This window comes from Macrobrachium nipponense, chromosome 24 (assembly GCF_015104395.2).
Source record: "Macrobrachium nipponense isolate FS-2020 chromosome 24, ASM1510439v2, whole genome shotgun sequence".
Classification (NCBI taxonomy): Eukaryota; Metazoa; Arthropoda; class Malacostraca; order Decapoda; family Palaemonidae; genus Macrobrachium; species Macrobrachium nipponense.
In genome coordinates, this window is record NC_061091.1 from 16,039,011 (window position 1) to 16,061,394 (window position 22,384).

General features: G+C 46.1%; 1 protein-coding gene across 1 annotated transcript in view; it reads left to right on the forward strand.

The window, feature by feature from the left end:
- The window catches only part of LOC135205471 (survival motor neuron protein 1-like), a gene marked incomplete in the record, with an annotated part of 172,391 nt that overhangs the window by 114,511 nt on the left and 35,496 nt on the right, over nt 1-22,384 (forward strand). The window contains 1 exon segment of the mRNA XM_064236160.1: nt 3,765-3,870. Within this exon segment, the coding sequence (XP_064092230.1) occupies nt 3,765-3,870 (106 nt within the window).

A 22,384-nucleotide genomic window follows, 5' to 3' on the forward strand; every position in this document is an offset into this window, starting at 1 on the left:
CAACGTATGTTGTTTACTGGTCTATTCAGTAATTAACTGTCTCTTACCCACCACCGAAGGTGCCAATCAGCTAAGTATATATCTGACAGGGAAGTTGAATGTACAAAAATGATATTGTTATGATACAATAAAGTTTTGTACATACTTACCTGGCAGATATATACGATTAAATGGCCCACCCAGCCTCCCCTCAGGAGACAGGGGTAAGAGAAAATCTGATTAGAAAACGGGAATGGTTCCATATTTCCTTGCCACCAGCGGCAGGGCGGTAGATCACCTGACCTACCTGTTAGCGTGTGCCGCGAAATTTGAATTTCTGTCGGGACGACAGAGTCGTTAGCTAAGTATATATCTGCCAGGTAAGTATGTACAAAACTTTATTGTATCATAACAATATCATTTTAGTAATATTCAATCATTTACCTTTATTTTGCAACAAGTTGGAAGTCTCTAGCACAATATTTTGAGTTATAGTGAATTTAAAAAAAAAAAACTTTCCTTACGTCTGCGCGGTAACTCTTCCGAAAAAATCAGAAATTTTTTCATCGGAAAGTTGTAATGTCCACCGTTTTATATTAGCCGTTACATAAAGTTTTTTATATGAAAATGTGCACAGTTTCATGTAGAATACAACAAAAAGCAACCCATGGTTGTAGCTTTTACTAGTTTTGAAATATTTTCATATATTTTCATATTAACGATAAGTGCCAAAATTTCAACCTTTGGTCAACTTTGACTCGACCGAAATACGTAGTTGAAAACCGCAATTGTAAGCTAAAACTCTTATATTCTAGTAATATTCAATCATTTACCAAATTGGAAGTCTCTAGCACAATATTTCGATTTATGGTGAATTTTTGAAAAAAAATTTCCTACTTCTGCGCGGGCACTGCCGAAAAAATCTGAAATTTTTTCATCCGAAAGTCATAATGTTTGCACCGATTTATATTAGCCGTTACATAAAGTTTTATACGTAAATGAAAATTTGCACAATTTCATGTAGAATACAACTAAAAACAACCTTAGGTCAACTTTGATTCGACTGAAATGGTAAAAAAACACAATTGTAAGGTAAAACTATTACATTCTAGTAATATTCAATTTTTTCATTTCCCTTTATTTATTTTGCAACAAATTTGAAGTCTCTAGCACAAATATTTCGATTTATGGTGAATTTATGAAGTAACTTTTTCCTTACGTCCATGCGGTAACTCTTCCGAAAAAATCAGACATTTTTTCGTCCGAAAGTCGTAATGTTTGGACCATTTTATATTAGCCGTTACATAAAGTTTTATATATGAAAATTTGTGCAATTTCATGTAGAATACAACAAAAAACAACGCATGATTGTAGCTTTCTTCAGTTTTGAAATATTTTCATATAAATACCGATAAGTGCCAAAATTTCAACCTTTGGTCAACTTTGACTCGACCGAAATGGTAAAAAAACGCAATTGTAAGCTAAAACTATTACATTCTAGTAATATTCACTCATTTAACGTTATTTTGCAACCAATTGGAAGTCTCTAGCACAATATTTTGATTTATGGTGAATTTATAAGGAAAACTTTTTCCGTACGTCTGTGCAGTAACTTCCAAAAAAAATCATAAATTTTTTATTTTCAAACTGGAATTGTCGTAATGTTTGCACCTTTTTATATTAGCCGTTACATAAAGTTTTATGTGTGCAATTTCATGTAGAATACAACAAAAAACAACCCATTGTTGTAGCTTTTATCAGTTTTGAAATATTTTCATATAAATAACGATCGACAAAATTCGACCTTCAGTCAACTTGAACTCGACCGAAATGGTTGAAAACTGCAATTGTATGCTACAACACCTATAGCCTAGTAATATTCAATCAATTACCTTCATTTTGCAACAAACGGGAAGTCTCTAGGACAATATTTCGATTTATGGTGAATTTTTTAAAACTACTTTTTTTACGTTAGTGCGTTACGAATTCATGCATCATATTGTGATAATATTTTCTCTGTGTTGCTTTGATCGTTTTACAATTTGTTATATACTAAAATCATCGCAATTTAGTGTACAATACAACGAAAAATAATTAACTCATTAGCTTTAAACCGTTTTCCTCACAACGAGATTTGTATACAATTATATATGAATTTTTTTCGTGCTGTCATATATTTCAGTATTTATATATGATAATGATATTTTATTCATTTCTGATGGTTGCATACTAAACTTCAGGCAATGACAAAAAAAGGAGCCAAAAATGAACTCCTTATCTTGAAAATTAAGCGTGCTGTGATTTTTTGAAAAAAACTTTTTCCGCTTCAGCGCTCACTCGCGAACACCGCCGGCATACGGGAGACACTTTCGGAAATACCGGCTCGGCGATTAAGGGTTAACTGCTGCATGTAGTACTTACCATCAGCTCTTCGGCCAGTCACTATTGTACACAGTTTAAGAAATGTACATGGATGCTGCAGGTTCTGTAAGCAATCATATTTATGTCTTTATATCCCCTCTCACACACTCTTGCATTTTATAAAGTAATTTTATTCCCAGTTTGATAAAGTTAATATCCCTTAACAAAATTGTGATTATCAGTAGACACTGCAGTATGTGCTTATCAAAGTTGTAACCATATATTATACATCACCTAAACTCAGTAAGCCACTGTTTGGGGTTGGTGTAAGGATTTACTTTATTTTGGTGTGCCATACCATATAAATAAGAAAACCTTATTTCTTCTGGCCTTACAATGGACACTTAAATAAAGAAATAGCCCTGAAGAGCCTGTTAATGCCAGCCAGCCAGCTCTACTAGTGCTCTTGTGTCTGTGTGTGTGTGTTTTTAGATTGAGTTCAACTTGTGTCTACACAGACTTGTGATGAGTGTCATCCCCACCACTGAAATTTCCCCAACCTTCCACCTCTGCTACTCAGGAGTCTGCCCCATCCCTCTCTCCTCCATCTTCTCCACTTTTGATGAATAATTCAGATGGTAAATTGAATTTATGAACGCTTAAGTTTGCAACAATGAAAACATAAAACAAAGTGTTTAGTTAAATATAAGAAATTATTAAAAAAATTTAAGATTAGAATAAGATTTTTGTAAGTTTCAATAGAAGTGTATATATATGGGGGCACCACATATGTGTACATGCATGCTCTCTCTCTCTCTCTCTCTCTCTTCTCTCTCTCTCTCTCTCTCTCTCTCTCTCTCTCTCTCTCTCTGGTGTAGTTATTGATATTTATTGAATATGGTAATTTGGTATTACATAAATAGTGTTTGTACTTGTGTATAGTAGCAAATGCATTGCATTAAGGAAATCATGTCCTTACTGCTCTCGCTCTCCCGATCATGCAGAGTACTGTGTACATTACTTGAGGTTCTTTGAGCTTCCCTTCGAACCCTAGCTGTAACCCCTTTTATTCCATTTACTGTACCTCCATTCATATTCTTATTCTTCCATTATCCTTTCCACCCACTTATTAGTCGATTCTTAGTGCAACTGCAAATTTTCCTCTGTTACACCTTTAAAACCTTCTCAGCTCTTTATATACCTTCAGTGCATGAATGACCTCATAGGTCCCAGTTCATGGCCTCTCTCTCTCTCTCTCTCTCTCCCCTTTTTTTTTTTTGTAATAAAGAATTTGGCATTACAGTAAAGGAGTAGATGTATTGAATGTGTAGTTATTATTCAAAGCATAATGCGTATACACACACAAACTGAAAAACATATTGTACTGTACTTAACATTATATTAATTTAATGCATGTGTTCCAGATTAGTGATTTTTGCAGTTCAGTGCAAGAGAGTGATATGCAGTCAGATACAGATGGTGAAAGATCCAGCAAGATGAAAACCCCTCGCCCACCAGGGATGCCACAACCGGGTTAGTATATACATATTTCATAAGATTGCAACTATAAATTTGTATTAATTAACATTACCTTAATATAATTTATCTAGCCCTAAATCCCCAAAAACTGCACCAAAATTGACCACATTGGCAACCCTGTTACATCCTATTCTGTCCGCCAGTTGGCAACACTGCTGTTGACAGTTACCAAACCTTCCCTAGAAAATCAGTTGTTAACGAGCGCCCGTGCTGTTTACATCACGGCCACTCTTTATAAATTTCCTAAACCTTTTGTGCCTTTAAAGCTCTCATTAATTGTTAATGCAGACTTTATGGTTAATTACCCCCACTCACATATTACATCCCCGCGAATTAGGGTGAAAATGAACTTTATTTATTTCTATTGTGGTATTTGTATTATATTACGAACACTTTTGCGACCCAGAATTACGTGACCTGCCCAACAGTCCAATAGATAGCCTAGATAATTCAATGCTTCCTTTTGCGAGCAACATCAGAAATTGTCTGGCTTGTGGGAGAAGGATGAGTAGCAGGGAGTATGAACCCCATGACATTTGTAGTTTTTGTCGTGGACAGGTTGGTGACTTGACTTCTCGTTGTGACTTATGTAAGCCTTGGTCTGACGAAGACATGACGACTTATATGAAACATCAAAGAATCTTGCAGCATAACAGATTGATTAAGGAGAAAAAGAAATCGGTAGCTAGACCTGTATCCAATGATTTCCTTGATTTGTGCGCTCATGGTTCTGGCTCTTCGGTTTCAGTATCGTGTGATTCTGATTCCGAATTAATTGATGCTTTGCCACCTGTACAACCGGTAAATAGTGAAGTCGATTTTTATGTGATTCAAAGTTTTTGGCGATGGAAACAAGTTGGAAAACAGAAATTTGAAAAATTACAGCTTAGTTTAGATAGAGACATTTCAGCCAAGTTTAACAAGCTGTCAGAGAATTTTGAAGAAGCTTTTACTAGAATGTCTAACACTTTTAGATTCATTTTCAGCTCCTCGACCAGGGTCTCTGTCGACAGCACCATGGGTAACGGTGCGACAGATACCCGGCTGTGAACCCCGTCGTGGCGACGGCCTAGGGGGGATCCGGTTCGGGCAGGTGCCTGACGATTCTTTACCCAATGTGTCCCTGTTAGTCCCGTAACAGTGCCAAAGGGCGCTTATTTAGGAGAAGGGGGAAGGGGTATTAGTTGTTGACCTAAGATAGCTAGTCATCAGGATCTTACTTCAGGGGAAGTTTCTTAGTTAGGGTCTGATGATGGTGATGATGATGATGATTCGTGTGATGTTGATGTTTCTTTGAACGACGGTCATGATGTCGAGTTCAGGGGAACTTTTTTATTTAATTTTGAGTTTCTTCCTCAGGCGAGGCCTAAAGAGCAGAGGCAGCCTCCGCCTCGTTGTATTACAGAAGGGATTTTTCTTGACAGTCCTTCCCGGTCACAGGAATTTTTATGTATATTATTTATTTTTTGTTGTACTATATTTTTTATTTTTGTTTTTTTTTACATTATAATTTGTTCATGAAACTTACCTGTCAGATATATATATAGCTGTATTTTTTCCGAATCCGACAGAAATTTAAACACTTACGACACACGCAGTGGGAGTCAGGTGGTTAGTACCCATTCCCGCCGCTGGGAGGCGGGTATCAGGAATCATTCCCATTTTACTATTCATAATTTTTCTGTCGCGGTGCTGGAAACACCTGTTGCAGCACCTCCGTCCAGATTTTGGAAACTTACTAGCTACTTGAGTATCCCTTTTGTTTTTCTTTGGTATCTGAATTGGATCGGTGGCTTGGCACACGTTGACTTTGGGTTTGAATTGAATTTGGTATTGATTTTTCTTTGATCAAGATGTCAGGGTCTAGTTCTGCTAGCGCTAGATTTTGTTCCATGTCTGAATGTAGAGGTAGGCTACTGAAAGCTTCAGTAGACCCACATTCTGTTTGTAAAGTTGCAGGGGGAATGAATGTACGTTTGAAAGTCGTTGTAAGGAGTGTGAAAGACTAACAGAGTCGGAATGGAAGGCGTATGAAACCTATCTTAAGAAACTTGAGCGAGATAGGTAAGGAGGAGGTCTTCCTCCAGGAGTGTTTCAGGTAGGCAAGATTTAAATTATTCTCCTGCTAACCCTCCTTCTGTAGATTATGCTCCTACCCCTGTAGTGTTGCCTCCGGCCCCTGAGACAGTGTCGGTAGAAGGTAATACATTATCGCTAATTCTTGAATCGATTCGTAACTTTAGAATCAAAAGTGTTAGCTCTGGAGAGCAAAAGTGAAGAGAAGTGCAGTGAAAAGTGCCCCTTGTGTAGTGGAGGGTGCGTCAGATCGGCCTCATTCCGCCTCTAGACCTAGACCTCTGCTTTGACTCCCAGATTACGGGGAGAGAGCATGTCGAAAGTCAAAGGAGGGTTACGAGGAACCCCCACCGATCTGGCGTGCCTTCGGCAGCTTCTGACGAACATACCCAGACTGCCAAGGAGCGTGCGCGTGCACGTCTTCTCAAGGAGTGCTTTTCTTCTTCTGAAGCTTCCTCCCCGCGCAAGGGGTGGAGCTCTCATACCGCATCACGTCCGCTGAAAAGGACGGCCGCGTCGCGGTAATCGGGGACCTTGCACGTCCAAGTTGTTTCTCCGGAACGTTTGCTCGTCGCCTGATAGTGCGTTTGCTGCTTTTCCTCCGCAGAAGAAGCGTAAGGATATTCGGAGGCGGAGTCTTCCCCAGATGTTTCTTTCGAGCGCCGCAGTCGCTCTAAAGTGCGTGAAGCGGCGGTTCCAAGGGGAGTAGCAAGAAGGCGTCCCCCTCGCCGCCCTCCTGCTCACAGGATCAGCCCCTCCCCAGAAAAGGAGCTTCACATACAAGCAAGATTCTCCAGTCTCTTCAGCAGCAACTTCGAGATGTTTTTCCTTCGAGAGAGACTGCTCCACGTCGCCGTAAGAAGGATGACAACCTTCCTGTGAAGAGGTCGAGGCGTTCTCCCTCTCCCTCTCCTCGCTCGTCTCTCTCTCCGTTTGCGTCTCCCTCTAGCGTTCGTTCTGCTCCCCAGCAACTTTCTAGAGGAGGCGAGAAATTCGTTTCTCCGCTCTCGTGAAGCGGTTGTTTCCGCTGATACGAAACTTGTGGATAAGAAGCGAGTTTCTTTAGATGCCGAGCGCGCTTTCTGTGAAAGTCAAAACGCGCTTTAGTGGACGCCGAACGTGACTCGGTGCAAGTTTCGCGAGCGCCAGTGGACGCTCAGCGAGTTTTAGTGGACGCTCGGCGCGCACCAGTGGACGCTCGGCGCGCATCAGTGGACGCTCGGCGCGCACCAGTGGACGCTCAGCGCGCACAAGTGGACGCCAGGTGTACACCTGCGGCGTTTGAGCGCGCTTCTGTCGGCGCCAGTAGATTGGCTTCTCGGACGCCAAACGCGCGCCTCGGACGTCAGTTTTCCACTTCCGCAAGCACAAGCGGAAGGCCGGGAACTCTTCCCTGTTCGCGTTCTTTCTCTTTTGAGAAAGCTCGGGACTCTTCTCTACTTCCTCCGACTTCTCCAGTGTCTGAAGAGGAAGTTAGTGACGCTTTCGTCGAAGTGGATGAAGAACAGCAGTTGGCTCCAGTTTCGACGGACTACAAGGTTTTGACTCGTTTACTTCAGTCAGTCTTTGCAGACACCTTCCAACCTGAAGCTCCACGTACTCCTCCCTCTCCAGTTTTCAGTTCTTCCTTCCAAAGCTGCTAAGATTCTCGGGCTTTGGTGGAATGAAGAAGTCGCTTTCTACGAAGCAAGCTTTTAGAAAGGTCCATGATTGGATGGAAAAGAGGAAAGCTTCAGGCAAGACTTCTTTCGCTTTACCACCTTCAAGACTTGGTGGCAAAGCTGGTATGTGGTATGAAGACGGGAGAAAACGTCGGAGTTAAGCTTCCAGCCTCAGCTCAAGGAGACTTTGGTAGCATTGTAGACGCCACCAGAAGATCTTTTTTGTCTTCCTCGAAGGCTCGTGGGACACATAGCGAGTTAGGACTTTTCACCTTAAAGGCCTCTTCAGGACACTAGAGGTCTTTAATTTTCTGACTGGGGTGCCTGGGAGTATTGGATTGCCAGGTCCAGGAGTTCTGATTCCATCACTCTGGGGGGAGCTGTCCAGTGTATTGTCTTGCATGGACAGGCCGTCAGGGATGGTTCTGAGGAATTGGCTGCTCATTTCTAGCACGGGACTGCTAAGAAAAGAGCACTTTTTTGCAATTTTACTGCAAAGTCGGTCTCACCAGCGCAAAAAGCGGATCTTCTTTTCGCTCCTTTCTCAGAACATCTCTTCCCCCAGTCTATGGTAAAGGACATAGCTGCCAGTCTCCAGGAGAAAGCAACTCAAGACCTTCTGGCACAGTCTTCTAGGAAGCCTGCTACTTCTTCGTCTTCTGGGTCCTCTGCTTTGAAGAAGTCGAAGCCCTTTCGATCCGCTTCTTCCTCGAAGCCAGCCCCTCGAGGAAGAGGCTCTTTCAGAGGCAAGACTCCCGCTCCTTCCAAGAGCAAGAAGTGAGAGGGAAGTCCTTCAGACACGGTAGGAGCCAGGCTTCTACATTTCGCGAAAGCTTGGGAAGAGAGAGGTGCCGACGCTTGGTCTCTGGACATCGTCAAGAAGGGGTACAGAATTCCTTTCCTGATGTTACCCCCTCTGTCTTCGACACCAAAGGATTTGTCTCCGTCGTATCAGGGAGAAAAGCAGAAAGTGCTTCACGATCTACTAGATCAAATGATCGAGAAGCAGGCAGTGGAACAGGTCTTCGACCGGAGTTCTCCGGGGTTTTACAAACCGTCTGTTCCTAGTGCCGAAGCAGTCAGGGGGGTGGCGCCCCGTTCTGGATGTCAGCAGTCTAAATCGCTTCGTTACCAAGCAGAAGTTCAAGATGGAGACACCTCAATCCGTGCTTGCAGCTTTAAGACCGGGGGATTGGATGTCCTCGTTAGACCTTCAGGACGCATACTTTCACGTCCCCATCCATCCCCGATCAAGGAAATACCTGCGGTTTGTCCTGAAAGGGAAGATTTTCCAATTCAGGGCACTCTGCTTCGGTCTCGCACGGCGCCGATGGTGTTCACCGTTCTTATGAAGAACGTTGCGAGGTGCCTCCATCTTGCGGAAATAAGGATCTCTCTCTACCTAGACGACTGGCTTATTCGAGCCTCATCGCAAGACAGGTGTCTGAAGGACCTTCACACGACTATGTCGTTAGCGAAGTCCCTGGGACTTCTGGTGAATCTCGAGAAGTCGCATCTGACTCCTTCTCAATCCTTAGTCTATCTGGGGATTCAGATGGACTCAGTGGCTTTTCGGGCTTTTCCGTCCCACCAGGGGCGAACAACTTCAATGCCTGGACACAGTGTCGGCCTTTCTAGGGAAGGAAACATGCTCGGTGAGGGAATGGATGAGTCTGCTGGGGAACCATTTTCCTCACTGGAGAAGTTTGTTTCTCTGGGAAGGTTGCACCTCCGACCACTTCAGTTCTTCCTCTCAAGCAACTGTCATGCAAACAGGATCATAGAAGAGGTCTTGTTTTTGACGGAAGAAGTGAAAAAGCACCTCAAATGTGGTTGGATCCAAAGAAGCTTGCGGAAGGACTTTCGCTCAAGCTTCGGAACCCCGACCTAGTGTTGTTCTCCGACGCGTCCTCCACGGGTTGGGGAGCAACACTGGGAGGGAGAGAAGTGTCAGGCACCTGGAGAGGGGAAACAGGTGTCCTGGCACATCAATCTAAAAGAACTCTCAGCGGTTTACCGCTCTAAGGTTCTTCGAGGAGGAAGTCTCCAGCAAAGTGGTTCAGATAAACTCGGACAACACCACAGCCTTGGCATACCTCAGGAAACAGGGGGGAACTCACTCTCATTCTCTGTTCGTCATCGCGAGGAATATCCTGATTGGGCGAAGTCGCAAAACGTCACGATTCTGACAAGGTTTGTGTCAGGCGTGGAAAACGTGCGAGCGGGACCTTCTCAGTCGGCAAGGACAGCTTCTGCCGACGGAATGGACCCTTCATCAGGTAAGTATGCCAGGCGCTATGGAAGCTGTGGGGACGTCCTCATGTGGACGTTTTCGCAACTTCCCGAACGAAGAGACTTCCGCTGTATTGCTCCCCAGTTTTGGACCCGGGAGCAGTGGCAGTAGACGCCCTACTGTGGAATTGGTCGGGACTAGACGTTTACGCTTTTCCCCCATTCAAATCCTTGGGGAAGTAATGAGGAAGTTCGCTGCATCAGAAGGAGCGAGAATGACCCTCATCGCCCCCTTCTGGCCAGCGGCCGAATGGTTCACGGAGGTGATGTCCTTCCTAGTAGACTTTCGAGGACTCTGCCCCTAAGGAAAGATCTACTCAGACAGCCCCACTTCGAGAGGTACCACAAAAACCTCCCCCGCTCTGAGTCTGACGCGTTCAGACTATCAGAAGTTGGCCAGAGCGAGGGGTTTTTCAAAGACCTGTGGCAACGGCGATTGCCACCGCAAGGAGGCCCTCCTCAATCGCAGTTTACCAATCAAAGTGGGCTGTCTTTAGAAGTTGGTGCAAAAGGAAGGGCATTTCCTCCACCTCAACCTCTGTGAGCCAGATAGCAGATTTCCTTCTTCACCTTAGGAAAGAAGCGAAACTAGCCGTTCCCACGATTAAAGGCTACAGAAGCGTGCTTTCTGTGGTCTTCAGACATAGAGGACTCGACTTAGCGAATAATAGAGACATTCATGATCTCATTAGATCATTTGAGACGGTGAAAGTTCTCCAACCTAAAGTACCATCGTGGAACTTAGACGTGGTACTGAAGTTTCTCATGTCGAGTCAATTTGAACCGCTCCATTTAGCCTCGCTTAGGAATCTTACTAAGAAGACCATTTTCCTAACCGCTCTGGCGACGGCGAAGAGGGTTAGCGAAATTCAAGTCATAAGCAAGCATATTGGGTTCAAGGATCATAGTGCAGTTTGTTCCTTAAGTCCTAACCGTTCTTAGCAAAGAACGAAACCCTTCCAACCCTTGGCCGAGGACGTTCGAGATCAAGGGGTTGTCGGAGCTAGTGGGACCTGAAGCTGAGAGAGTCCTGTGTCCTGTCAGGCTCTCAACAAGTTTTATTGCAGAGAACCAGAGCATGCAGAGGTTCTTCGGAGAACTTGTGGTGCTCTGTGAAAAAACCAGATCTTCCGATGTCGAAGAATGCACTGGCGTTCTTCTTAAGAAGTACGGTTAAGGAAGCCCATGAAAAGTGTAGTGAAAGTGACATGGAGCTTCTGAAAGTGAAAGCCCACGAGTTGAGGGCTATTGCTACTTCGGTGGCTTTTCACAAAAATATGGCAATCAAAGATATTTTGTGCGCCACTTATTGGCGAAGCAATTCGGTGTTCGCTTCACACTACCTGCGGGAGGTGAAAGCAACATACGAAAATTGTTACTCGCTCGGACCATACGTCGTGAGACCCACTTTTTGTTTTGGGGGCAGGAGGTAGCGCTCATCCTATCCTTTAATGGTTTAGGGGAGTTTTTAACTTGTGTTATGGTTGTGGGGTTGACCGCCTGCGGCGGATCTCCCTTCCATTAGCTTAGTCTATGTGGGATACTTTTGTAGGCTACGCCAGGGGTGGTTTGGTTTTACTTCGTTGCCCTCATTTGTATGTTGCACTGGTCTAGTCACGTCGTGGTCTCGCCCCTGTTGACAGATAATCTGGAGTGGCCACCAGCTATATAGGTCTCTACCTCGCTGGCAAACTCTAGTAGCACAAGCAGACTTACGCGGCAGTAACCACGAAGTCAGCTATGCTAACAGGTAAGGAATCAAGATATCAATTATCTGCATATATATGTTTCCTAAAATCTTCTATTCTGTCTACTCCCACCACCAAAGGTGGGATTCAGCTATATATATATCTGACAGGTAGTTCATGAACAAAATGATATTGTAATGATACAATTAAGTTTGTTCATACTTACCTGGCAGATATATATAATCAAGTACCACCCACCTCCCCTCAGGAGGACAGTGGAAATAAAAAATTATGAATAGAAAATGGGAATGATTCCTGATACCCGCCTCCCAGCGGCGGGAATGGGTACTAACCACCTGACTCCCACTGCGGTGTGTCGTAAGTGTTTAAATTTCTGTCGGATTCGGAAAAATACAGCTATATATATATCTGCCAGGTAAGTATGAACAAACTTAATTGTATCATACAATATCATCTTATGGCAGTTGGTTTGGTTTAGTTATAATAGGAATTAGGCAGTTTGGTATTTAGGTGTTGTTGATGACAAGGACTAGCTGCTTGACAAACTCATGCTGCTTCCATTGTCAGTGTGACATGGGACCAGCCATTGGGTTGTCGGCACTGGCGACTATGCTTCTTCCCCCAAAGTCGATGCCGACCTAGGACTAGCCACTGTTCGCTTGTGCTGACGATCTTTAGACGCTTCTTCCCATTGTCCCATTTCTGGATAGGGTAATTAGTCCGAAAGGATCCGTCTGCTGTCAATCTGGTGATTTCTCTCACCATTTACTTTTGTCTCACCTGTTTTCTCGGAGTCATACACTCCGTGCGAGCTCAGGTAACATTTAGTAGCCCTGAGTTTCTTGTTGACGAAGTCGGTTGCGTTGATACACCTACGATGATCGTTTTAAAACATGAGGACCAGGTTGGACTGCCGGCACTCGTCCTTCGGGACTGAGTCGCCTTTTTGCTCCGGGCTCCTTTCTCTTGGCACCAGGCAGTCCAGGCACTCATCCTTCAGGGAAAAGAGTTGTCAATACCCGCTCTCTCTCTTGGCGCCAGACATTAGTGAGAGAGCAGGGTGTCATTGTAGTGCTTGATAAAGTCATCAGGTGCAACCTGCTGTCCTCATTTCGCCTGACTGGTCACCCCTGTCGGTCACCTGACTTTAGTACAGACAGACCTGACTATGCACTTACTCCTTGTCCTTTACTACTGCAGTTCGGCAGCATTATGGAGGAACTCTGAGTTCTTAGTATCTTAGACCTCGGGTTGAGTTTTTAACTGCCTATGATATATATTTCTTTGATTGTTTTATGTCCTATTCTGCCCGAAAGGGAAATTGCCAACTCAGATTTCCCTCCTCCTTTTCAATGTGGTTATCGGGCTAGATAAATTATATTAAGGTAATATTTTTTAATATGGAATTTTTATTATAAAATTAATTTTTGTACATGCAACTTACCCAACAGATATATACCAACTTACCCAACAGATATATACTTAGCTATAGACTCTGTCGTCCCCGACAGAATTCAAAACTCGCGGCACACGCAACAGGTAGGTCAGGTGATCTACCATTCCCGCCGCTGGGTGGCGGGATCCGGAACCATTCCCGTTTTCTAATCAGATTTTCTCTACGCCGGTACTGACAACAATTGTTGTTGGTTCCTCCTGCTTGGAATTCTACTCGTTTGCTGAGAAATAATTTTGGATTGACTGTTGGTGAAGTATTGTTTTTCTCTGGCTTGGCATACGCTTTTCGTGGACAGTTTTGGATTTTGATAGGTTTTTTTTCTCTCACGATGTCTGACTCTAACATAACACCTTTGTTTAGAGTGTGTGTAAGGGATGATTATAAGGTTAGACTGCCAAAAGCATCGGTAGACCCTCATACAGTATGTATGAAATGTAGAGGTTCTGAATGTTCTTTTAACAACACTTGTTGTAGAATGTGAAGGACGACAGAGCAAGAGTGGAAGAATTTAACTTCTTACATTAGAAAACTAGAGAAAGGTAGAGCTAGGAATTGGCTTCCGCAAGGAGCGCAAGTAAGTCTTGCTCTTTTGAACCTGAAGTAGAAGCTAACATCATAGGTTCTAATATTTCACCTGTAACCTCAGCCCTTCTCCCTGTATGAATCCAAGGATTTGTCTTCAGAGATGGAGATTATGAAGTCCTCCATCAGAAGCTACAGGAGCAACTTAAGGCTTTGGGAATCGAAGGTAAGTGTGAAAGTGACATGTGCAGTGATCCCAGTGCAGTATAGGGGGCGTCTGATCGGCTCCGCATTGCTCCTAGGCCTAGACCTCTTTCAAACTCCCAGGAACAGGGAGGAGGAATGTCGACAGCCGCAAGGAGGATGTGGAGCATCCCCAACAGTCAGGCGTCCCTTCGGTAGATCCTGAAGAAGCGACCCAGGCTACCTTGGATAGCCGCAGAAAAGGCATCCTGAGAGAGAGTTTTTCGGCGTCGGATTCGTCTTTGCCTAAGCGTGGCTGGAGTTCGGCTTCAGAGTCATGCCCCTTGAAGAGATCTTGGATTTCGCCTAAAGGAGATGCTTTTGACTCGAGCCCTGAGCGCTTCCCCGAGGATTTTCCTTCAGGCAGTAAGAAGGCTAGACGACCTTCTCCCGCTCCTCAAGATCCAACCAAGCTTTTCCTGATAAGCCTTCAAGAGCAATTGTCCTCCCTGGTAGGCTCCTTCTCTAAGGATTCTGCGCGTAGGAAAGACACCTCTCTGCCAGTGAAGAGCTCCAAGAGACTTCCCGCTAGTAGCAAGCGCTCCTCTCCTTTTAGAAGAGATCTCTCTGATTCTTCCAGGCGCTCTTCTCCACATAGGAGAGCCCCTTCTAGCAGGCGCTCTCGTTCGCCCTACAGGCGCTCTTCTCCTCCTGACAGATGTTCTCCACGCAGTAAACATCTTGAGCCTCTCAGGAGCTCATCTGTACGTAGCAAGTTTCCCAGCAGTAGCCGCTCTCCGAGAAGGCGCACAGTACCAGATTCGTGTAGGGATCAGGAGTCGGATTCTTCTGTTGAACACCAAGAACTCGGGAGGCACCAGGATCACGGCAGGCGCCAAGAGCCTAACAAGCGCCAGGATCTCGTTAGGCGCCAAGAGCCTAGTAAGCGCCAGGAGTCGAGTAAGCGCCAGGATCTCATTGGGCACCAGGAGCCTTGCAGGCGCCAGGATCCCATCAGGCGCCAGGAGCTTAGCAAGCACCAGGATCCCATCAGGCGCTAGGAGCCTAGCAAGCGCCAGGATCTCGTCAGGCGCCAGGAGCCCAACAGGCACCAGGAGCCTCTCATGCGCCAGGAACTTAACAGGACCCCTTCGCACGTAAGGAGCTCTCCAGTGATTAGGAGCCCTTCTCCACCAAAAGACACAGGAGCCTTCCAATATCTCTTCCATTTAGAGCCCCCTTGCAGCCAGCAGCAACAAGCATAGATCTCATGGAAGGCGCACTCCTTCGCGTGACAGGAGTCCTTCTTCTTCTCAAAACCGCTCCCCTTCGAAGTGCTCTTCTACAGCTGGAGTGTTCGAGGAGGTCTCGGACGCAGTAGTTTCCGACTATAAGAGGCTTTCATCTCTCTTACTCAAGGAGTTTGGGGATACCCTTCAGCCAGCTGATCCTCCCTCGTCAGGATCTTTGCTTTCGAGCACTAAGTCTCCAAAAGCCTCCTCCTTTGTGAAGATGCTTCTGACCCTTTGTATGAAGAAGGCCTTCAAAGGCTTTGGAGAATGGCTTCAATCAAAGAGAGAAGCGGGCAAGGACGGTGTTTTCATGCCCCCTCCTTCCAAGCTGACGGGCAAACTGGAAGATGATATGAACACCAAGGAGCCCTTGGGCTTAGGACTTCCTCGTCAGCAGATGCAGACTATGCCTCTCTTGTGGACTCTTCCAGGAGGCGCTCCCTCCTTTCAGCAAAGGCTACTTGGGGGATGTGTGAGCTCGACCATCTCCTCAAGGGCCTCTTCAGGACACTTGAAGTGTTCAAGTTCATGACTTGTCCCTGGGAGCTCTTGCTAAGAGAGCGCAGGACCCGGACTTCGTAAGCATGGGGAGGAGCTGTCGAGTGTCTTGGCCTGCCTTGATAGAGCTGTGATGGATGTTTGGTAGAGGTTGCTTCCCTCTTTGGCTCCGGAATCTTGAAGAAGAGGTCCGTCTACAGCTTCTTCCTGACTAAGTCATTCTTGCCTCTACAGAGGTCCGCTTTATTGTATTCGCCTCTTTCGAGCCACCTCTTTCCTCAGGATACAGTCAAAGATATAGCCAAGTCTTTAGCTGGAAAAGCCACGCAGGACCTCCTAACCCATCAGCGAAGAGATTTAGACCCGTCTGTTCCCATGGCCAAGAAAGAGAAAGGACCCCTTCAGCAGCCCTTTCAGGGAGCCTCCTCTTCGAGAGCCCCGTCTCAGAGGTCGTAGGTCGGATCAGAGAGGAAGACCTTCCAGAAGACCTTTCGGGAAGGCAAAGTGAGCGAGAAGTCCTCCACACATCAGTAGGCGCCAGACTATCGAACTTTGCCAGAGTTTGGGCGCAGAGAGGGGCGGACAGCTGGACCCTCTCAATCCTCGAGAGAGGATAACTTGATCCCCTAAAGGGAATAACCTCCCTTAACAACAACTCCATGGGAGTTAACGGCAAAGTACAAAGATCCTGTCGGAGTCAAGCTGTCCTGCAAGCAGTAGACCTAATGCTACAGAAAGAAGCCATAGAACCGGTGCAAGAGCTCCATTCCCCAGGTTTCTACAATCGGCTATTCTTAGTGCAGAAAGCCTCGGGAGGGTGAAGGCTGGTTTTAGATGTAAGCGCGCTGAACTTCTTTGTGATAAAGAAGAAGTTCTCGATGGAGACTTCTTCCTCTGTGCTTTCTGCTTTTCGTCCAGGGGACTGGATGGTATCCCTGGACCTTCAAGATGCATATTTCCATGTGCCAATTCATCCGGCATCAAGGAAATATCTGAGATTCGTGTCGCAGGGAAGAGTCTTCCAGTTTCCAAAGCTGTGCTTCGGTCTATCGACGGCCCCTCCAAGTCTTTACGGACATCCTAAATAAAGTGGCGCATTGGCTACATTTTAGAAGGGATAAGGATCTCCATGTGACTTGGATGACTGGCTCATAAGGGCAAAAGAATCAAAGGTTCAGTGTCTGGAGGACCTTTCTTTGACTCTAAAATTGACGCAGTCTCTGGGACTCCTAGTCAACCTCGAGAAGTCCCAGCTGGATCCCCAGTAAAGCATCGTCTATCTGGGGATTCAGATGGATTCTCGGGGTTTTCTAGCGTCTCCATCACAAGAGAGAATAGAACGCTGCCTAGCGAAGGTTGCAGCTTTTCTAAAGAAAGAACATTGTTCCGCGAGGGAATGGATGAGTTTGCTGGGAACCCTCTCCTCATTGGAACAATTCGTTTCTTTAGGAAGGCTGCACCTCAGACCCCTTCAGTATTACCTGAAGGAGAGATGGGATCAGAGTTCCCAGGAGCTAGGAGACTCCTTTCAACTGACGGACGAGATCAAGGAGGATCTTCGATGGTGGTTGGATCCAAAGAAGCTCAGCAAAGGAATATCTCTGCACCTACAGAGCCCTCTCCGAGCGTTGTTTGCAGAAGCGTCGGAGTCAGGATGGGAAGCAACGCTGGGCTCGGAAGAAGTGTCAGGCACCTGGAAGGGAGCACAGGTGTCCTGGCACATAAACAAGAAAGAGTTAAAAGCCATTCATTTGGCTCTCATTCACTTCCAAAGGCAGATCTCAGGATCTGTCATTCAGATGAACTCGGACAATACGACAGCCCTTGCCTATATCAGGAGGCAAGGGGGAACTCATTCATTCTCCCTTTACGAGACAGCAAAGGAGTTGCTGCTCTGGACTCAGGAGAAAGAAATCTCTCTTCTCACCAGATTTGTGCAGGGAGAAAGAAACGTTTGGGCGGATCTGCTAAGCAGAAAGAACCAAGTCCTCCCCACAGAGTGGACCCTACATCCACAAGTTTGCGAGCAGTTGTGGGAGTTATGGGGAAGACCGAATATAGACTTTTTCGCGACCAATTGGAACAAGAGGCTGGAGAATTGGAGAATTATGCCCCCGATTGCAGACCCAAGAGCAATAGCCATAGACGGCCTCCTGATGGATTGGACGGGCGTAGACGGGTACGCTTTTCCCCCCTTCAAACTAGTAGGGGAAGTAATAAGGAAGTTTGCCTCCTCAGAAGGAGCGAAGCTGACCTTAATCGCTCCCTTCTGGCCATCCCTAGACTGGGTTACAGAGGTGCTGGAGTGGATAGTGGATCTTCCCAGATCGCTCCCACTAAGGAGCGATCTTCTCAAACAGCCCCACTTCGACAGGTATCACAAGAACCTCCCCGCTCTAAGTCTCTGACTGCCTTCAGACTATCTAAGGACTCAGAGCGAGGGGGTTTTCACGCAAGGCTTTGAAAGCCATCGCAAGAGCCAGGAGACCTTCCACGTTACGCGTGTACCAGTCAGAAAGTGGAGCTCACGTATCCGCGGATTCAGTGCTGGGAAGAGGAGCTGAGGTTAATCCTACTTAGTTTAGCTTAGTTTTCTTTTTAACTTTGTGGTGTTTGTTTTTATGGTCGATTGGAAGAGGGCATAGGAAGTACCCCCCTTTCAATTCCTAGCTCTAACATTGTTAGGATGGTTAGGTGGTCGGGATTGACTTTAGTTCTCCTCGTTGTGTAATTTTAAAAAACCTAAAGCTCTGTCATGTAAGAGGGCTAGCCCCCATTGATATGATACAGGTCAGGCTCTGTCATATAAGCGGGTCAGCCCCCATTGACACGATCCATATAGGCTCTGTCGCGTAAGCGGGCTAGCCCCCATTGACATGATCCAGAAGGGCTATTCAGTTATAGGTCGCTACCTCGCTGAAGCTCTTGAGGCATGCAGACTCATAGACAGTAATCATGAAGTCTTCTGCCCAAACCAGGTAAAAACCAAGGATTTATATCCTACAACATTTGTTGTTTCCTGTTATTATTTTTTGTATCTAGCTGTCTCTTGCCCTCCACCAAGGGTGCCAATCAGCTAAGTGTATATCTGTTGGGTAAGTTGCATGTACAAAAATGATATTGTTAAGATACAATAAAGTTTTGTGCATACTTACCTGGCAGATATATACGATTAATGGCCCACCCAGCCTCCCCTCAGGAGACAGGTGGAAGAGAAAATCTGATTAGAAAAGGGGAATGGTTCCGGATCCCGCCACCCAGCGGCAGGAATGGTAGGATCACCTGACCTACCTGTTGTGTGTGACGTGAGTTTTTGAATTCTGTCGGGGACGACGGAGTCTATAGCTAAGTATATATGCCAGGTAAGTATGTACAAAACTTTATTGTATCTTAACAATATCATATTAACCCTTTAATCGCCGATTGGACGTATTATATGTCAAGATAAATTGTCTGTCGGGTGCCGATTGGACGTACCATACGTCGACATAGAAAAGTTTTTTTTATAATTCGTGGAAAAATACTTCTAGGCCTACCAGCCGAAAACTTTTGAATTACGCGCCTTGGGGGGGTTCATGGGAATTCACGGCCAGCACCAGCGACCCGTCGTCCGAGAGTGATCTTTTGCCGCAATCGTGTTTTGCCGAACTTGTGCGAGTTTGAATATTTGTGGTGGTACAGGACGTATATAGAGATGTCCCAACGACGTATGGAACGCAAAAGGCGCGTTTTACCCGTCGGAAGGGATCGTGTGAGACGTATTTTGGACTTGGATGCTGGCGAGGGACCAAGCACCCAAGATGACCTCGCGCCTCAACACCATTCCGTGCGCCCACGTGTGGATGAAAGTGCTCTAGGACCACAACGTGTGTCTCGTGTGCCTTTAGTAACCCCTAGGTAGCATCGGGGTGTTCTTAGGGGCATTCGTAGGCATTTGGGAGGCCTCCAACCAAGGGACATTGATGCGTACTTATCGGAGCTCGATCGGGAGCATGTCGCAAGTCCTCATTTTGATGGCGGTTGGTCATCTAGTGATGAGGACATCACTCCCGATGTCAGTGATGAGGAATATTTGCCCCCAATGTCCGTTCGAGGCTCACATCCCGAAAGTGAGCTTGAATTTAGTGGTTTTAGTGCATATGAGGGGGAATCTGAGGAGGAGGAGGATGAGGATATAGGGTCTAGTTTTGTCGCCGATGACGATACAGAAAGCGAGGGCCTAAGTGAGGGAGATGGGCCAGTGGGGGGTTTCGTGTGCAAAATCGTGCCCGCGCGCGCGAGAAGGTCAGAGCGTCGCGCCAACCAAGGTGAAGGTCGTTCATCGAGAGCGACGAGGGGTGGACGGAGGACCCCTCCCCACCTAACATGCATCCATTCATGGCAGCACCTGGGCTCACCATACCTGTTCCTCTCACTGTTCTGGGGTTCATTCAGCTGTTCCTTACGTGGGAATTGCTGGAATACCTGGTAGCAGAGACGGCGGACTACACTCGGTACTGCCGTGATGAACTTCGCACGTCATTGTCGTATCGCTGGCGGGGCTGCAACCTCACCGACATGGCGCATTTTTTGGGGCTCCACATTTAATTTGGTATGATGCCTGCTGCCGACGTCAGGCAATATTGGAGGCGGAATTTATTTTTTAGTACACCCAATGTGCCTGGCGTTATGCCCCATGATACTTTCCTGGCGTTGGACAGGTATTTCAAAGCCTTCAACCGAAGGACCATACCCCGGAATAACCCCGATCGCCTCAGTGTTGGAATAGATTCGTTAACGGTGCAAAATTCTTGTGGTTCCTGGAAAGTACCTTTCTTTGGATGAGGGGATAATGCCTTACAAAGGAGGTCGAAGCATTAAAGTGTATAACCCCAAGAAGCCGAAGAAATATGGAGTGAAATTTTTTTTTATTACTGAGTCCAATACTGGATACGTCGTGGACTTCTCGGTGTATTCCGGGGTCTTCTCCATGCTGCATGACACTGTTTTCAGTCTTGTGGATTGTTTCCGTAATCAGGGATACCACCTGTTTATGGATAATTATTATAACTCGGTATCCCTGGCCCAGGAACTGTATGAAGCAGGTCCGAACGTCAGTGGTACCCTTCAGTTGGTGCGTGGGGCCCTTATCCTCAAGAGGTTCGCTAGCCATTCGCAACATCTGGCAAGAGGAGAGACAGAGTGGCGGCAGAAGGGAGCTGTCTTCATCATCTGTTGGAAGGGGGTCCAACTCGTCCCCATGATTACGACGAGTCATGAACCCATCTAAGAGGAAATCGTACAGCAGAAGAAGACACGTCGACAGGGCCGAGTTGTGTATGAGGAGTTTCGTGCCGAGCGGCCTACCGTCATTGGGCACTACAATAGGCACATGGGAGGAGTTTGATCAACTCATCCAGTATTATCCCTTCGCCAGGAGAACCAGGAGGTGGACACAGAAGCTCCTCAAATACATTCTTCAGTAGGCCCTCCAAAATGCCAACATACTGTACTGTGGGTACTACAGTCACGGTCTCCGGAGGTTGTCCCACATACAGTTCCTCGAGGTAGCCGGGAATGCCCTCATCCACTTTAATCCCGATGAGTGGCCTTCCATCACTGCCCCCCTGCCCCGAGCTGCAGATCTGCCCCTAGAGGAAAGGGCAGATATTAGGAGGGCCAACTTCGGTCATCCTGCTCCTACCGCTGCTGCCGGCCCCGCCCGCATCGTTTCTCGTTGGATAGTGGACCTTGTGTGTCGGCTGCAGCCAGGGGAGATCACACACTGGAGCTCCTGCAAGGGCGCAGGCAGAAACGGTGCCGGGTGTGCCACATGAATGGCAGAAGGAGAGACACCCGGTTCTTCTGTCGCACCTGCAAAATAGCTCTTTGCAGGTTTGGGGAGTGTGACCGTAAATACCACAATGCGGTCTTCTATTGGAGTGTGCCTGAGGAACCGACAGCGAAGGGCGCACGGGACCGCGTGTCCCATCAGCAGTAAGGGCGCGCGTCTCCCTCCTCCACCTGTACCTTGTCATGTCGAGAGGAAAAAAATGCAAGACTCTTCAATGGAGGAGGGAGAAAACAAGAATAGTACGAATAGTCAGGATTACGAGTGAGTATTCTGCATTTATTTTATATTTAGTTTTTATATTTATTACAAGTTTTTATATATCTGTATCTCTTGATGCATGATACATGTTATTTCATTTTATGCAAAAAGAAAAGTTTTGTACATGAAAACTTACCCAGCAGATATATACTTAGCTATAGACTCGTTGTCCCGACAGAATTTCAAACTCGCTGGCACACGCGACAGGTAGGTCAGGTGATCCCAGCAGCGGGGTCTGGAACCATTCCCGTTTTCTAAGCCATAATTTCTCTGTCGGTTGAACGGACAACACCTATTGTTCGTTCCTCCATCTTGGATTTCAACTCGTTTGCCGAGAATTTAGATTGGTTTTTGGTGACGTATTCTGTTTTTTCTCTGGCTTGGCATAACGCTTTATTGTGGTGGGACTGTTTTTCGACTTTGGTTTTGGCTACTCTTTCACGATGTTTGACACTAAGGCTTCACCTATGTTTAGAGTTTGTAGTAGGGAAGGTTGCAAGGTTAGGCTGCCGAAATCGGCGGTAGATCCTCATAGTGTTTGCGCTAAATGCAGAGAGAATGAATGTTCCTTTAATAACACCTGTATTGAGTGCGAAAACCTAACAGAGCTTGAATGGAAGGAGTTATCTTCATATGTTAGGAAGCTTGAGGAGAGATTGAGTAAGGAAGGCTTCAGCTAGGTCATCTAGTAGATCTTGTTCTCTAGAACAAGAAGTTGTTAACTC